The following is an 18,371-nucleotide window of genomic DNA, read 5'->3' on the forward strand; positions in this document are numbered from 1 at the left end:
CTACAAATGAAAATGCACGATCTTTGCATGAATTAATTCGTTGGCTAAACAACCAATCACCATTTTCCTGATAATTAAGAACGTACGAAATTAGTGTATTTTTTTAGATAGTTTATAAATAGTACTATAAAAAATAAATATATATTAAGAAATTCTACCTTCCTTTGTAATTTTCTGAGATAAAAAGCATCACAATTAAATACAAATCGTGCATGTCTGTCTTGTAGATTAAGATGCATGTTACCACTGGAATCTTTGATTTATATGTTAACATTGCACTTGTTTGACAAATAAAATACTATATGCAATACAGAAAAATATATTGAAATTAAATATACATTAAATTAATTACCTAATAACAGTGTCAACAACGTTATTACAATGCATACACACTGTCTTTGAAAAATGACCTTCACATAGTTGTCTACAATTTTTGCATGACTCGTAGAACATATTTTCTATGTTAATGCTCTGAATGTAAGCAAGTATTCGAAAATACTTAATCTAATAAGAATGAAATAAGATATAGGTTATGATTATAACTTTAAAAAATTCGTTCAGTAATTAATTAAAATTGAGTAAGCTTACGGTAGGCATGATTGTATATTTAGATATCCATATTCTCTTTGAATTTGCTATCAACACTACTTGTGGTGTTGTGAAATTGCTTGATCTCAACCACATAACTAACTTCCGGGCACATGTATTATTTTCAAACCTGCAATTTTTTGAAATACATGTCAATAAGAGTACGAAACAATATTAATAGTTTGATATAGTGTTACTGAGGAACTCACCAACTGCGCAGGTATCGAGCAAAATCTAAATTGTGATTAATATGTAATTTGCTAGTTCCAATTGTACACAGTGATGGTCCTGCATAGTATGGTTATGTTTGCTCAAAAGCTGTTCAAAATATATAGAATATAACTAAAAACAATTAATTTACCTCTGAAATTTCGTACGCAAATACCAAATACTAGTAAAATATTAATAGGTTTGTTTGGATTGAGGATTATTTGCCAAAATTTATTTGCTTACATTATCATTACAATTTCCAACACACATTTTTATCTTTCCAATTACCTTTTTATCTCACATACATCACATCACAAAATGTGTTACAGTAAAAATATTTCAAATAATTTACAATCCAAACAGAGTAGTAAATAGATATAACCGTTCACCATCATTATTAGCAAAATTATCCCACAATATGAATCGAGCTACTGTCAAACTGTGTTGACAAAATTTTGATAAGTGCAAACGTGGGGGGAAACGTGGGATAATGATTAGAGGGTTTGTAGGAGTGGTTGTAGGATGAGTTAAGAGATCGTTGGAGTGGACTGTTAATTGGAGTGAGAAACATGGGAGGAAATGTAGGGGGAAACGTGGAATGATGATTAAAGGATTTGTAGGAATGGTTGTGGGATGGGTTAAGAGATAGTGAAAATATTTTAAATTTAAATTTGATTGGTGATAAGGTGGGTTATAACCCACTACTTTTTATGTATTAAAATAAATACAAAAATTTAGAAAAAAGAATGAGAAATTTAGAAACCATTGAGAAGGTTTATGCTAAAAACTCCTTCCTGAATACATATAGACTAGTGTGAATACCCGTGCTACACACAGTGCTGGCATTATTGAAAAAGTAAAAATAAAATGGTGAATAAAAAAAGTTTAAAAATTGTACCAACACAATTAAAATGTAATATCTGTCTAACAATAGTTTGAAATATGATAGAAAGTGCATATCATTCAAGAACTATTTTTTTTCGGAAGATAGATCCTAAAAAAATAATAGAAATTTATTTTAGAAAATGAATGATATATGAACAAAAATGAATGTAATTGAATGTTGTTAAAATGAAATACTTACAAATATTATGCATTCGATTTGATAAATACAAAAATTTAGACAAAAATCTATAACTCACTACTTGTTCCGTTCTTGAAATTTTTTTTAGGGTTAAATATAGTAAACCCCTTAACTTTACATTTAGCTGCACTTTACCCCCTCAACTTTACATTTAGTTACACATTTGTGATTTTTTTGAAACGTGATTGTAATTTGCAAAGCTCATTTGTAGGGGTGGTTATAGGGTTAGTTTGGAGATAAATATTTCTTAATTATAAAAATGTAACATTGTATTAAAATAGCATACGAATGAGCATTTGTCTTTAATTAAGGAGTAAAAAGGATTTAAAGTATAAAAAAACAAAGTATAAACGGTTTACAAAATAGATAGCGGGAATATTTTAAATTTTAAATTTGATTGGTGATAGGGTTGGTTATAACCCACTACTCTTTATGTATTAAAATAAATACAAAAATCTAGACAAAAATCTATAACCCACTACTTGTTCCGTTCTTAAGATTTTTTTTAGAGTTAAATATAGTAAACCCCTTAACTTTACATTTAGCTGCACTTTACTCCCTCAACTTTACATTTAGTTGCACATTTGTGATTTTTTTAAAACGTGATTGTAATTTGTAAAGCTCATTTGAAGGGGTAGTTATAGGGTTAGTTTGGGGATAAATATTTTTTAATTATAAAAATGTAACATTGTATTAAAATAGCATACAAATGAGCATTTGTCTTTAATTAAAGAGTAAAAAAAATTTAAAATATAAATAACAAAGTATAAACGGTGTATGAAGTAGATAGTGATAATGTTTTAAATTTTAAATTTGATTGATGATAGGGTTGGTTATAACCCACTACTTTTTATGTATTAAAATAAATACAAAAATTTATAACCCATTACTTGTTCCATTCTTGAGATTTTTTTTAGGGTTAAATATAGTAAACCCCTTAACTTTACATATAGTTGCACTATACCCCATCAACTTTACATGTAGTTGCACATTTGTGATTTTTTTGAAATGTAATTGTAATTTACAAAGCTCATTGGTAGGGGTGGTTATAGGGTTAGTTTGGGGATAAATATTTCTTAATTATAAAAATGTAACATTGTATTAAAATAGCATACGAATGAGCATTTGTCTTTAATTAAGGAGTAAAAAGGATTTAAAGTATAAACGGTTTATGAAGTAGATAATGTTAATGTTTTAAATTTTAAATTTAATTGGTGATAGGGTTGATTATAATCCACTACTTTTTATGTATTAAAATAAATACAAAAATCTAGAAAAAAGAATAACAAAGTATAAAAGGTTTATGAAGTAGATAGTGTGAATGTTTTAAAATTTCAATTTGATTGGTGATAGGGTTTGTTATAACCCACTACTTTTTATGTATTAAAATAAATACAAAAATCTATAACTCACTATTTGTTCCGTTCTTGGAATTTTTTTTTTTGGTTAAATATAGTAAACCCCTTAACTTTACATTTAGTTGCACTTTACCCCCTCAACTTTACATGTAGTTGCACATTTGTGATTTTTTTGAAACGTAATTGTAATTTGCAAAACTCAATTGTAGGGGTGGTTGTAGGGTTAGTTTGGGGATAAATATTTCTTAATTATAAAAATGTAACATTGTATTAAAATAGCATACGAATGAGCATTTATTTTTAATTAAGAAGTAAAAAGGATTTATAGTATAAATAACAAAGTATAAACGGTTTATGAAGTAGATAGTGAGAATGTTTTAAATTTTAAATTTGATTGGTGATAGAGTTAATTATAATCCACTACTTTTATGTATTAAAATAAATACAAAAATTTAGAAAAAAGAATGAGAAATTTAGAAGCCATTGAGAGGGTCTCTGATAAAAACCCCTTCCTCAATATATATAGATATAGATATAGATGACTGTTTGAGAGCGGGCGAAGCAACGGGGGAATAGTTTTTACTACTTACTGGGCTTTTAACTACAACTAACTTTAATTGGTGGGTGGGTTCGGGAACCTGTCGGTGAGTCACTGCTCAGCGCTCATTGGCTTTGCAACTTGCAGAACTCTTCTGGATTGAACTGATAGCAACTATCTACTTTTTAGAGTAGTTAGCTATCACAAAAATTTGGGTTAATAGCATTTTATCCCCTTTAAGTATGTGTCATTTTCAATTTACCCCCTAATATTTATTTTTTTCACAGTTTACCCCCATCGTCAATTTAGCTAAGTAATTGCACCGTTAAAAACTTCAAGATGCCGAAATTACCATGGGAAGAGAGCCGTTTGTTTTGGCTGACTAAAATGTCCCTCAATGAGCTATAAAATAGATTAATCACATTTAATCCCCTTAAAGTATATCCCATTTCTCAGTTTACCCCCTAACTTTTAATTTTGCTCACTTAATCCCCTATAGTACAAAATTGCCCTTGCATTATTTTGACTCTTTATTTTCCTTGTTTTCCTTTCTTTTATTTCTTTTTCTCTTTATTCTTTATTTAATTCTTCATTTTTCCCACAAAAATCTTTACCTTAATGATTGAAATTAAAAAAAAAGGAATTGCAGAGATCTATCTTCTTCTTAAATGATTTAAAAAAAAAAATTTCAAATCACTTTCCTAAAATACAATTTTTTTAGTCTTTCAATTCTTTTAATTTTGGGTTTTCCTCTTTCCTTTCTAGTTTCTCATTTTATTATCAAGAAAATATCATAAGATGAAATTGTTTTATTATCTATCTAGATCAGTGATCACCCTCATTCTTTTAGTATAGAACAGGAGTAGATATAGACTAAAATCTATCGTATCTGACAAAAAAAAAAAGAATTGAATTAATAGTAGTGTATCAACTTTTCTAATACGGCGCTGATAAAGCTTTGAACGATTCTACTCTTCAAGAAAGATGCAAATTGCAAAGTCCTCTTGAATGTGAGGGTCGCAGGACAAGCATGGTGTATAAAGCTTTGAACGATTCTACTCTTCTGAAAGAAAGCTGCAAAGTACTATAGCCTTGTGAGACCCGCAAGACAAGCATGGGTGTCAGACAGTAAGGTAATACAACGTGGTAGGGTTGTAGCTTTCAATTTTCATAGGGCTTATGATTGACCGGGCAGGTTTCCTTTCGGCTACACTGGTCAAACACTGCAGCAAATTACTAATAGACAATTAGGGATTCCAGACCACCGGGAGAGGGTTGCAGAACTTGATACCCACCCAAGCATAAAATGATATTCACTCTGGAGTCTCTACAGGTTTCTGGAGAAAAGTATGCTCAGCATAACCTACAGGTTTCTACATATTCAATACTTACATCATCATTTCTGCTGTATTACTTAATTGATTTCTAATAATTAATAGACTTCTTCAATGAAGCGCACTGCTCAAGTTTGGCGTTGGTCAGCGAATCAAATTGAATTCAACTTTCAAATTGTCAACTTCATTCCGTTTTTTTGGACTCGTACTTGATTCAGTCATTTTAATATTTGATGGGCTTAAGCTTGAAAATGTACTTAATTATTTAGTTTTCATACTGGATTATCACAAATATATATATAATATCTATATAATAAAATAATAAATGTATAACTCTACATAGATTATTATTATTATTATATATTTTAAATAAAAGTATTATAAATTATTCTAGCCTTAACTAGCCGGATATATACAAGTTTGAACTCGAGAGCTTTTAACAAATCAAATCGAGCTTGAATTATTTATTCGTTAAGATATCCGTTCATTTACAGCCTTCTCAAGATGCCAATGTTGCCCATTAGAGTTCTTGATTTTTCAAGCTGAAATAACATCAGGTGCATGGGCCAAAAGTTGGAGCGCCCAATACCGTCGCCCTTTCAATAATTGTTGTTTGACTAATTTTTTTTTCGATGCTCGATATTTGTTTATTTTAGATCTATTACTACTCCTACTCTATTTTATTCAAGGAGAGGATTCAACAAGATCCATGAAGAGACCGACAAGAACTGAACTACTATCGAATCAGACAAATGTACTACACACTCGCCTGAATTTAAAAAGTTACGCCGATAACAATTAGCGGAATACAAGTTTTGAACCTTTGTCTCCCACCAACCAAGCCTAGCCTTGAAGCCTTGATGGTGGCCCACTAATTTATGTCTTGTGTATTCAGTGAAATGAGGAAAAAGCAGAGCATGAAGTTGTAGTAAATTGTAATTGGACGCCAAAGCGGGACAGGAGTCACAACGCAAGACGACTGGATTAGAAGTACATTCACTGGTCAAGGGGCTCAGGAGTCTATTCAATCTCCACGCCTATCTGGAAACACTGATGAAGACAGCCAGGAGGAGCATAGAAGTGATAAGAGTAGAAGGCAGGCTACAAAAAATCTCTTCTGAGCCAATGGAAAAGGGTAACAAACTTATGGATGAAGTGAAGGACAGCTCTCACATTCGCATCTCTGGCTCCCACCTCCAAGATACCTGGACCATCATTCCTCGATCTCGAGGTATGCAAGATATTTCGTACGTCAACAGGGAAAAATTGCAAAAAAAAATTAATCTGTATTAATTCTCATGTTTGTATGAGAGAACAAGGTCCAGTATACAAAGAAGTTAAAAGAGCAAAAGCTATTACATATGGTAACGTTAAGCTTCCTTTAGCAAGGCCTGTATCACAAGAAGAGCAGTTGAATTACGGTTGCTTCTGTGGTGGAAAGCTGAGTCATCTTTGTATAGTGGGAAGAAGTAATAGGAATACGACAACACAGTTAGGTGGGCCAGATTATAGACAAAAATAAAATTTGCAACCGAAGACAGGCTAGAACCGGTAATGAACAAGGGGGCCATAGTTTAATTTTGGCACTTCCTTAAGATAAAGCCTGTTTTCGTGAAGGAATAAAGATGCCGCTTTCGTGTCTTCAGTTCAAGCATCCGTGAGATTTTTTTGACTTAATGCAACATTTCCAATTATTTTAAAATGGCGTCTTTATCTCTTTGCAAAGTTGAAAGACATTTTAAAGTGGTGTATTTGCTATTTTGTTTAAAGTAATTTATACAATTTTTGTCATTTAATTTTTTAATTCTATTTATTGGTTCAAAAGCATTTTTCCTTTTTAATTCTTTTTAATATAATTTAACCAAAATTTTCTTTTTCCTTTAAGAAAAGTACTATTCTTATAATTTGTAAATGTGGTGACTATCTCAACTATCGATGATTACGCAAAGGTATGTATATGAAAATTTTCAATTGAGTAATTACATTAGTGAATTATTCTATCATAAAATAATCACAAATAATCAAGAAATCTTGACAATTCAAAGGTTTGTACACTTCTTGAAAATCCCAAATGCATAGATGAAAGTTACAGTATGGAAGCATATGATCTTATAATTTTACTATTATACCCATCATTCAAATCTCTCAAATTTGAGATGTTAATTGCGTTCATTTTTTTTTTGTAGCTTAACCATTATTTCATCTTGTTTCTTGAGTTTCTCTATGGTTCTAAGATAATAATGGCGTTTTTTTTTTGGTTAAAACAAAAAGAGAAAAAGTTTGGCTACATTACATAAAACAAAAGAAAAACATAATTAAAAGAAGGTAAGTGCAATGAACAAAATATTTGCTTTTGAACAAATAAAGAAAGGGAAAAATGTTAAATGATAAAAGTTGGATAAATTACTTTAAACAAAAAAAAAAGAAATAGCAAATGTGAAGATTGTGTAAATATAGCACACTATTATTAAGATGGAGCACTTAAAGAAACCTAGGTGACAATAAGTCATTGGGTGCTTGAAAAATTTCAAATCAAAATGATCATCATATATACTTTAAACCCTTATCTAAATACGTTAAATTGAACATGGGAGCATAACTTGACATCTAAACATCGTTGCTTCCGAGTTAATAGTTAAAATGCCTTAAATTTAGTGTACTCATCAAGTTTGTGTTTTATAATCCATCATATTCATTATAACTAGTGGAAAATATTAATAGTTAAAAAGACTCGAAATTTGATATTGCACTTGTCAAATTTGTGATTTGTAGTCGGTCATGTTCATTACAACTAATGACAGACTTAGGACCTAGTTTAGTACAATCTAATTATTTAGTAGGGGAGATATTCACTATTTGAAACAATTGCATTTTCACTAGGAGTGAGATTTGGAATTCAATTATAACTAGTGCTCATGCACATCCAATGTGTGTGCAATCAAAAAATAAATAATATTTATGATCATATATTTTAAATAATTTTTTTATTATAAAAACACATTTTAATCTTTTAAATATTTTTCATAAAATAATTTTATATTAGTAGTTATGATATTTACGGGTAGTTATGTTGAAAACATATACTTAAATAGTTAAAAGTAAAAATAGTCATGGGTAGTTATAGATAGTTAAAGTACAAGTAGTTTTTATCATGGCAAAAAGAAAAGTTCATTTTTTTATAGGCAAAAAAGTTATATCCCATTTTTAATTAAACAAATGATCAAATTCATATTCATTTTTTGCACTTAAACAAGCAAGATCTAACTTGATACCATATTCATTTTTGTCAATTTATATTTATTTTTGTTGCTAAAAAAGTAAAATTTGACATTTTTGTATATAAAAATTATTACATATGAGTCATCTAATAATTTAGACTAAAAAGTGGTTGAAACTTAGGTTGGGACCAAAAATTGTGAATTTGAAGTTGTAAGATATATAAAGTTAATATTTTAAAAGTAAAAGATGAAAAAATTTATTTAATGAAATATGAAAGACATTTTAAACGATTTTTTCTAAAAATATTTTTTATTCAGTATGCAAGAATTGAATCTTTTCCGATAATAAATATTTCTTGTAATAATAATTATCAAGAAACCAATTTCATAACCATAACCCAATTGGTACCAACATGGCATGTTAAGCTTGGGACCGTAATTCTGAAAACCCAACCGGTATGTTAAGCACTTTGTCAGTAATAACAAAACTCAGGTTTTGACGCAAGAAAGTCACTCAGGATTTCCGGGTTCCATCCATCATCAAGGCCAGGTTTGTTAAGCCAACCCTACAGCCGGTTGCCTTATTTCAATTGGGCCCCAATTGACACGTGAAAGATGTCCACGCTGAGTTGCCTTGTTAATACTTCATCTGCCCACGGTGGAGAGTTCACTCTACTTTCCACACTAGAAGCAACCGTTGAATTACGCCTACAAAAGGCATATTGTTAAAATCTGAAAAAGTGTCGCATCAAGATGCAACCTTAGAACACATCTAGCAGGATAATTTGAAAGGGGAAAAAAACCAGGTCAGTGCTTCGAACTTTCTGAAATACAGCTGCAGCTAAATCATCCATTTCAAATAAAAGGCAAAAAAACTCCAGGTGCAGTATCCGTCAACGATGAGCGGCATTTCTGTAACCAATAATTTCATTGGGTTCTGCAGGTTGCAGTTTGGAGCAATATTACCCCTTACCAGATAACAGTTTGGAGCTGATTTCCTGCTTGGTTGTTTATGTGTGTCAGTACCTGCTCGTTCAGTTGGGTTTTTTTAAGTTTGTCCATGTTAAGCTCCATTACCATTACTCTGGTGCTCATTGTATCTTTTAAACCACAGATGAAGAGATCAACAAAACAGATGGTGCTCAATAAGCACAACAGTATCAGGACATGTATTGGACTTAATTGTAGCAAATATTAAAAGATCAAGATGTTTTCAGTATTACATGTTGACAGCCCTCAAAAGAAGGTAGAACAAATGATTCAAGCCATTTTAGGTTGCTTCTCCATTTGAGAATGATATGTTTCAGGATTGAGAATGCCCAGTATTTTTTCATTTTCTTTGATAATGTTTCCCCAGTCACACAGAGCAAGCTATCAGTTGTTTGGTGAAGCTACAGCCCCAAGCCCAGTATATTACATGATAGGGACAAAAATGAGGAACCAACTACTAGTAAGATCAATCTGGAAAGGTTTCTACGATACTGAGTGGCTACCGCGTTAAAATGTCAAGTACAATATCACAGCATTGAACGCAGAAATATCCCTCGAGAAGGAGAGCTTGATCATGAGAAAAAAAGACGGCCACAAACTATCTGAAAGCCGAAACACAAATGTTAGTGTAGTGTTAATTGCATCGTCAAGTCTCAACAGGCCCAGCTCATAATACATGAAGTGGTTGAAAAAAAAAAAGAAGCATCAGAATCCAGGCTTCCCTGATGATGCAAGCTTTAGAAATATTCTGATTTGCAATTTCATGCCCAGCTTTTCTTACAGCAAAGAAGGTCAAATACTACAGCAGCTTCTAATATCATTCTAAAGGAATGATTTGAGTTGAGGGCCTTGAGCCCTAAGCCTTGCTTATTTAAAACAAAAGGTAATTAAATTCCCTTTGAATTTCAACAATCCAATCTCGGGTTTAAGCAGCTAATCTCTTCCATTTGCCCTCATATCTATACAGCATATAAAACCAGAGGAATATGAGTTAGGGTAAATAATTTTAGTCATTTTTTGAACTTCCAACTTCACCGTTGTAAAAAATGAATAACTTTTACCCTCATTATCCAATCACAGTTTACCTTTATTTATAACTACATATAATCAGCCCAATCTAAGTATCAGATAACATATAGCATTATAAACCAAAATTCTTTAATAAAAAAAATTATATTAATTTGATTTTTTTATATGAATTTGATTTATGTAAACAACAAAAATTTTTTGTATAAAACCGAGTATATTTTTCTATTGGCAGGCCCTAATAAACAATAGTAGTACTTGTGGGGTCATAATGGTATGATAAATTGTGCCGGGGCTGGCGCCTGGTTATCAATTTAAAATTCTTAAGAGACGATTTACCATATTTTTGAAACCTTGTGGGCTATGAAACTACTAAAACAGCAATTACGGAAAGTTTAGCATCTAAACGCTGTCGTTTGGGACATGAGAGCGTAGGAGCATATACAATAGCCAAATAACAGTGGACCCGATCGCACTAGGTCACAGCCGGCACACTCGTAAAACCGCAAAACCCCATCTCCCCAACATTTCTAATTTCCAAACTGGTGTCCGACGAAAATTAGGGCTTTGAGTCTGAGAGAGACCTTAGATTTGGGGCGGTATTCGCAGCATCTGCACTTCTTCTTTCTTTGATTTCAGCGATCAGCAGCAAATGTCGCCTCCTCCTGGACCCTACTCCGGCACCAGCACTCTCGCCTTGGTAAATCTCCCCCCCGCCGGATTTTCCCCTCTTCCTAGCTCTGCCGCCAGCTTTAATTTCCCACAATTTCATTGATGTGTGATTTAATTTGGATTTTTTTCGTTTGCGTTTAACTGGTGGCAGGTGGCTCGTGCTTCAGTCTTAACGTTTGGAGTCGTCTATGGAAACCTGAAGCTTAAGTATCTTAATGTATTATTCTCTATTATTTTTCTATTTTTCTCTAATTTTTTGAAGTTTTCCTTTTGTTTACTTTTGTCTGATTTTGAGTTCTTTTTGTGTAATTATTTTGTGTCAGTTGGTGATTTGGGTTTACATAGTCAGAAATGAACATGTATGGTGTATGTAGATTTGTTATTTTTTGGGGAGTTTTACAGTCCCTTTAGGGTAATGTATGGATGAGATTAAATTCACTGTTGGATATAAAACAAGAGTTATCAGCCCTTACATTATTTCAAAAGTTTAAATCACTAATTGATGTGGCAAGATGTAAGTGGATTAAAATCATGGGGGTATCGTACACAAAAAGGACTGTAGCATTTTGTTGTTTTTTAAACTGAGTGTAGAGGGTGGTTTTAGAGGCTAAAGTAAATAAAGACCCAGTAGATGATGGATTTAACTTCTTTAAATTTATAAATGAAGATAAGATCAATAATAAATCCCCCCCTTCCAAAAAAAAGGGAAAAAAAGATCGATAATTTAATTGTTACGCTCACTATGATTACAATGGAAAATGAAAATTAAAGAATATATGATAGTTTACAATTTCTGAGAAAGTGTGCAAATGTAGAACTAAACCGCAAAGATGTAGGATAGAACTTTTTGACTATCCTTTACTTTTAAAGATTGTGTACCTTTTGCCCTTCTCTAGTTTCCTTTAATTGCAAAGATGGGGCGAGAGTGGTACTATGTGTCAAAATAAGTTTATACCAAGTGGTGAGAATGATAGTAGATGCTTGCTTCTTAGGTGCATGTTGAGGTTTTAACCTAAATTGGTGACAAGTATTGGGTAGGTGGTTTTTAATTACCTTTTGTTATGGCTGAAATGAGCTTATTCAGTTAATCATCTAGGTCTTGGATATCCTTTACTCTTGGGCTGGCATTGCTCGGTTGTAGTCTTAATATCTGTAGATGACAGGATTGTGCTAGGTGTCTTCTGTACTTAGGAAAATTTCGGTAGGTTTATTGATCACTTTATCAAGAGGTAGATTCTATCTACTTGGCATTTGTATATAGCTTGGTTTAATTGTAATTTTTATCTCTGATGTACTATAGCTCAAATGAATCTGGCCTTCAAGTAATGTGGCGTTGCGGAGTTCTTTCAAGAGTTGGGGTTGGTTTGTGGGGGAACATAAAGTCCCTCTTGTACAATTTATATTCCCAGGGCATTTCTGTTTTTGGTGATGGTTTTGGATTGATTTATGTTTATGGTTTTTGCTGCTGTTTGCTTCTTTTCCACCCTGAAAGCAGGAACAAATTTGCAGGCACGCTTTAAGGTTATTCCCTAGACAAAATATTTACTCTTAATCTGTAAATTTAGGTTACAAATAACTTGTTTATATGGAATTTTAGTTGTTTGCCGTCTTATCTTGTGTTCTATTTACTTTGCTGATTGTATCTTCAAGATACTTCTGAGTATTATTTAAGTAATTTTGCTCATTTGTTCCTGTTCAAACTGTTAATCTTTTTTTTCTTGCGAGTACATATTCTGCCAGTAGTTTCCATATTTCAAGATATCGATGTTTCAGGATACAGTACTGCCTTTTTCTGATTTATGCTGATTTACTGCGTTGTTTTGTATCCCAGGTGAAGGCCAATTCTCTGAAGAAGGCTGAAGCCAAGGCACATCACTGATTTGGAAGATTGCTGGTTTTGCCTGCGGACAGCAATAATATAGTGATGAAAGTTCACTTCGGCCTGGTTAATAGGACCATCATTTTCTACTTACTCTTCAATTGTTTTTTTTTCCCTTAAGAGTTGTCGTTTGATCATGGCTTTAACCATCATGACCGTGGTTAAATCTTCTCCATGACAACAGATGGGATGCTTAAGAGTTTACGAAAAAATAATTGGTTATTACTTTTAATGGGCAAGGTGATGCTGCATAATTCGATTTGATCATCTTTCCATCACTGGTATAATGCCCTAAATTCTGACACACTCATGTTCAATACTAGAATTTGGGCATGTATCTGCAGGTTGGCCACTTGGCCTCTCGAACCTGTCTGCCAATTAGTATTGAAGTGAAAATTTTTATTTCCGTCGCGTCACATGCAGCATTTGGAGCCTGTCCGTAGAATCATATGAGGTTCATCATGGTGGTGGCTGGGTGTAGAGGCTTAGTGTCTTTAGTGGTGAAACAAGGCCAATGGGATCTCCACCGAAGTGGCACAGGGTCTAACAGTATAGTTTCCTTCCCATCCGCCTTGAGGAGTGATGTTGAAATCAAAAGCATGTCACGGATGTTGGTAGCTGTGGGGTTAAAGGCGGATGGTCAATGTCACTGCTCTCGACGGAGTATATTCAAGTGGGACTTTTTAATTAAAAAGAAAAAAATTCCCGAAAGGTGATATTTCCGAAAAGGTTATATTTTTCAAACATCTTCTCAAATGGTTAACAGGGCATTTGGTGATTGCGATGTTTCATGATAAGATTAGCCAATACTTTCCTTGATTTACTTAGGCATTTATTTATGAAATGCAATCAATAAATGCATTGTTCGGAAATTTTATTTGTTAAGTACGTTTTTTTTTCCAAAAAAAAAAAATTCACTATTTGGGCGGTCTTTCAAAAAATTATCATCGTAATTTGGGGAATTTCCTTGCTCTCGACGGCAGTGGCTTTCAGAAATAGTTTTGCCACCGTGTAGTGTGACTTGCGGGGCTGCCAATCTTTTCTTTTCCACGGTTTAGCAATCGCTGTAACATCTCTTCCAGTTTCCCTGGGTATTCAAGCGATATTCATGCGTAGTCTGAAGCGACTGTAACTTCCGAAGATCAGTGGCCTTTCTTCTGTAACAATATAGATGCTCCCTTGCGTTAATCCATGGTTTATACATTTTTTATAGATCTAGTCTTAGGTTTATACATAGAACTCCTACCTCAGAACGGGACATTAAGAGCATGACAACTCAGCGATAACATATTAACCTAAAATGAGACGGTTTACTCTATTGCTGCACCAAAGATGAGCAAAGAAAGAAGGTTTTACGGCCAGGTCCTTTCATCAAGATGCATATTGTCCACAAGTAACATTCTTCACCTTTCTGTTCTATAACTTCAGGAAGTCAGCGCACTAATCTGTAGGGATAAAGCGAAGTTAGAGCATGTCTTGACAAAAGCTGAATACTTCTTATTGTTCACTTTCTCACTATCAACACTTGAAGGTTAAGTTAGTAAATAACCACTTATTTTTAATGCTATAGCGGATGTAGTTGAATCGGGACCAAGACAAAGTTCTTCGATAATGAAGTATTTACAGATTGCTCAACTTGTTGCATGCAAACTATGAAAAAATCAGTCCTGCAAACTATGAAATGTTGCTAAATTTTGTGTTGTTGAAAATGATTAATTCACCGAGTCAATGGAATAATAACCATTTAAGAAGCAAAGCATGCTCAACTCTGAAGTCCCTACTCACACCCCCCATTCAAAGGAACTACTTGACATAAATAATTCCTTCGTCATCATCACCCTCCCACTCCTCATCTTCTTCAGTTTGATTAGATGACTCGCACTTATCATCCCCTTGACCGTTTGCCTCCTTTTCCTCATTCTCTTTCTTTATTCTGTCCAATATAGCAATAACCTGAAAAAGGATCTATGGTTAAGCAAGCAGTAAAGCGCACATAGAATGAAAACCACCAAATCATGAAGCTTTTAAGCTTAGGCATAGGATACATTGGTACAAAACTAAAATGCAGTTCATCACATATATCTGTATAAATATATGTGTGTGTATGTTTACACACACACACAACCACACACCCACATGTACATATTCTACAAACTCACGAAATTCAAAGCCTTTTAAGGACTGCATTATGATCAACTGCAAGTTTTTCAGTCAACATCACATGCCACATTTGTCTTGAAAATTGAGGTATGATAAATCCAAAAATGCATTTCAAGTAATTACATGCTCTTTTTCTAAATTAGAGATTGTATTAGCGAAGTAGTTGAATTTTTGAATATGCTCAGGAAATTACGAGTGAAAATGAACTTGATAGCGTGCTCAGACAGGTTGTTACAATCACAAGGTCTACTGGCCACTGCATATTTAAAATGTCTACTTGTCTCTTGCTCATACCAGTAAACAGCTAAGAAACTAATCACAGAGTTATCTGATAAACCTTCAGCACGAGCTCCTACAGGTTTTTTTCTTGACAACTGAAAGTAGCTCTCTCTATTTCTTCTTGTTTTTCTCATTTTCATCAAAATAGAAGCATCACATAAACTAAAAGTAAATGATAGCCAATTAAACCAGACAAGGGAATTAGGAATTGGAAGCTACCAACATTGTGCAAGTAGAGATCTTGATAGGGAATTAATAAAGGTAAACAGAAGTGCTCAAAGCCAAAGCTGCTGAGTTTTTGCAGCAGTGTAAATATTTTGTTTTTATCTCTTGGATAAGCATCAGAAAAAGCAGATGATAACCTAAAAAGCAGGATCAAATGTGATTTTGTTGCATCAGACGAAGAATAGTAACTTCTTACCCTGCTCCCTTGTTCTAGAGACTCATCCTCAATAAAGCGAATCTCAGGAGTCAGCCTTAATTTCATGCGCCTCCCTAGCTCGCTCCGAACATATTTTGCTTTGGACTTCAGCCCTGTAAGTGCTACTTCCTTTCCTCTTTCATCACCAAATACAGATACATAAACTTTTACAACCTACAAAAAGTGCAGGAAGCCTTAAAAGACAAGCCCACAAGTTCTTGAAGCAACAATGACAAGGCTGCCCTTTCAACTAGCATGTTATCAAGGATCACCTGCACTAGTCATCTGACTGCATATTGTGCTACAGATCACAAGAAATTGTCGTTCATCATCATCCGACATGACTATCAACTATTTGTCCACTTGAGCACATACACAAATCAAATAATGAGCCTGTTGACGCTGCCATTCTTTACTGCTAGAATACTTAGATACATGTTCACCTGAACGCATCAGATGTCACTGCTAGAATACTTAGATACTACTCATTCATCACAAGCCTGGTATTCTAAATTTCAATCCTGGTTAAGGGTTAGCTTCAACAGTCTGAAAAACTTAAGGTTCTCAATTTATTCAACACTAAGTATTATCATAACATGCACATGAGTTGCTAATACACCGTTTATACGGAGCATATATTAAGCGCGAATACCTTGTTCAATTCTCTTGTGGCGCCTTTGACTACTACGTCAGAGAAAATACTCCAAAATGACTCCGTGTTTCACAATTTACCCTATAGCTATTAGGTAGTAAGACAAGCAGTCCGGTTACACTGACGACAGTTGAACCAGTGGCCACAGGTATTGTACATTTAATCAGCAAGATAGCTAAGTATACTCTTATCTAGGATGCAATAATTCATCCCAAAAGAACAAAGAACAAGGTACCTGCAAGTCGGCGGAGACTTCGACGTCGCTGACAGTAGTGAGCGACGATAGATAACGATCGGCGCCGAGAGCAGCTTCCGGTAGGACGGCACACTGCAAAACCTTGTCAGTGATTAGCATGTCTGAAATCTCTCTCCTTATCTGGTTTGCCACCATTTTCAATCTCCTCGGGTTTGCCATACACTTTATCCTACATCTCCGACAGCTCACAGGTGTTATCTGCTGCGGCCGTGGTAGTTTCGTGGTGGACATCGGCGACAAAATCGACGGCGTGAATCTTCCGCTTGAAGCGGTTGTTGTTGAACATGTTGTGATTGTTGGAGGTTTCTGAATCAGCAGATGCTGCATTACAGATTTTTCCTTTTCTTTCAATTAAAGTATTAAATTTGCGACTGGAGAATTATTACAAACAGAAAATGAGGAGTGTGGAGTCGCGAAGAAAGGAGGGAACAGATCAGAATATCCGTTTCTTGGGAGAGGGTATTTTCGTAAATTGATGAACTTTCTAGATGGGAAAATTTGAGGATGTGAAACCAAGTTGGGCTCCGCTTGTTGATTGGGCCAGATTGCAAGTGTTCTCCCCCCGAAATTAGGGGTGTAAATAAAACTAACTACTGCATCTCGGACTCAAAGATAATTCAATCAAAGGTTGGACTCGAATTGATCCAATTGGAGTCGAGTACTCGAATTCAAATTACTTAATAAGGTAATCGAGTCGAGTTCGAATAAAAAAAATCAAAATTTAAGTACTCGTCGAACTTTTATCAATTAGTGTATTTATTATATAATTTTTAATTATTTATTACAAACTTATGAAATTTACTAAAAAATTGAGTTTGAAAACTCGATTGAACTCAATTTGGTCGTGTTCAAGTAAAGATAAAATAAGGTTGAACTTGAATTCCAACTCAACTTGAAGGACTTGATGAGTTCAAATTCAAGTATTTTTATTTGAGTAGAGTTTGAGTGGTGTGCTACTTAGACTCAATTTGGCTCAATAACAACCCTGCTCCAAACTAGATCTATTTGGGCCTTTTGAAATGGCAACTTTCCTTGGTGAAATTTGCTCCGTATAGATTTTTTAAAGGAGCCACTTATTGTGACAATTGGTGAGAAACAAGATTTGAAACCTTGTCCTCCCATCATACCAAGCCTTAAATGCTATCAGCCCAAAGGTTGGTGGTCAAAGGGCGATGAATCTGATTCTCAAAATTTGAGTTTGGTACTTTGTGCTTGAATTGGTCTTGACGTTGACAATAGAAAGTTATGGCAAAGGAGAAATTGTTTTAAGTTGTCAATATAATATCTGAAGAGGCGGACTGGAAATGACCTTTTTTTTTCAAGAATAATCATTTTTAAGATAGATAAAAAGAGCATGATGAAAGAAAATGGCATCTTCTCGTCAAGTGTAATTCAAAATAATAATTTTTCATCACATTTTTATATTACCAATCATCATTTTATTTTACATATATCATATCAATAATACTATAGTGTTATTCTAAAATAAATCTAAATAATTTTTTATCCAAACAGTTGTTTTCTCATAAATCAATTTTATTTTTGCTTTCTCTCTATTGACTATATGTATAACTTGTTCGTCAGTCCAACGTAACGTTGAAATTTTTATAGAAATTTGTAACATTTCTATTTTTCCATGTAAGAAGATGGTGCAACATATTATCACGGCAATCATGTTTATGGCTTGTTAATGGGTCGGGTTTGGA

General features: G+C 33.5%; 2 protein-coding genes and 1 long non-coding RNA gene across 4 annotated transcripts; 2 read left to right on the forward strand and 1 right to left on the reverse strand.

Moving 5' to 3' along the window:
• Positions 1–9,050: 9,050 nt before the first annotated feature.
• On the forward strand, positions 9,051–9,663 carry LOC113760566. The gene is made up of 2 exons (XR_003467072.1): positions 9,051–9,136; positions 9,274–9,663. It is a non-coding gene; the product is annotated as an uncharacterized LOC113760566 (long non-coding RNA).
• Positions 9,664–10,812: 1,149 nt separating this feature from the next.
• LOC113761360 lies at positions 10,813–13,175 on the forward strand. Its single transcript, XM_027304319.1, has 3 exons — positions 10,813–11,046; positions 11,170–11,235; positions 12,850–13,175. Exons 1-3 carry the CDS (start codon positions 10,999–11,001, stop codon positions 12,895–12,897), a joined length of 162 nt encoding a protein of 53 aa, XP_027160120.1. The 5' UTR covers positions 10,813–10,998; the 3' UTR covers positions 12,898–13,175.
• Positions 13,176–14,055: 880 nt separating this feature from the next.
• LOC113762060 (probable ribosome-binding factor A, chloroplastic) lies at positions 14,056–17,096 on the reverse strand. 2 transcript variants are annotated; one of them, XR_003467172.1, is made up of 4 exons: positions 16,645–17,096; positions 15,758–15,931; positions 14,639–14,850; positions 14,056–14,342 (listed from the first exon to the last, which is right to left on the reverse strand). XR_003467172.1 is itself a non-coding variant. In XM_027305308.1 (3 exons), exons 1-3 carry the CDS (start codon positions 16,990–16,992, stop codon positions 14,701–14,703), a joined length of 672 nt encoding a protein of 223 aa, XP_027161109.1. In that variant the 5' UTR covers positions 16,993–17,096; the 3' UTR covers positions 14,474–14,700. The 2 variants fall into 2 exon arrangements, 1 of the variants encoding a protein (XP_027161109.1); XM_027305308.1 differs by lacking the exon at positions 14,056–14,342 and having other exon boundaries at positions 14,474–14,850.
• Positions 17,097–18,371: the final 1,275 nt, after the last annotated feature.

This window comes from Coffea eugenioides, chromosome 2, assembly GCF_003713205.1.
Source record: "Coffea eugenioides isolate CCC68of chromosome 2, Ceug_1.0, whole genome shotgun sequence".
NCBI lineage: Eukaryota > Viridiplantae > Streptophyta > Magnoliopsida > Gentianales > Rubiaceae > Coffea > Coffea eugenioides.

Bases quoted from the DNA above. Each gene is read 5' to 3' on its own strand.
- LOC113761360 (XM_027304319.1), top strand. From the start codon at position 10,999: ATGTCGCCTCCTCCTGGACCCTACTCCGGCACCAGCACTCTCGCCTTG. The intron at 11,047-11,169 runs GTAAATCTCCCC...AACTGGTGGCAG, and splicing joins GCACCAGCACTCTCGCCTTG to GTGGCTCGTGCTTCAGTCTT. The intron at 11,236-12,849 runs GTATTATTCTCT...TTTGTATCCCAG, and splicing joins TGAAGCTTAAGTATCTTAAT to GTGAAGGCCAATTCTCTGAA.
- LOC113762060 (XM_027305308.1), bottom strand. From the start codon at position 16,992: ATGCAGCATCTGCTGATTCAGAAACCTCCAACAATCACAACATGTTCA. The intron at 15,932-16,644 runs GTACCTTGTTCT...CACTTTTTGTAG, and splicing joins AAGTCTCCGCCGACTTGCAG to GTTGTAAAAGTTTATGTATC. The intron at 14,851-15,757 runs GTAAGAAGTTAC...ATCCTTTTTCAG, and splicing joins CTCTAGAACAAGGGAGCAGG to GTTATTGCTATATTGGACAG.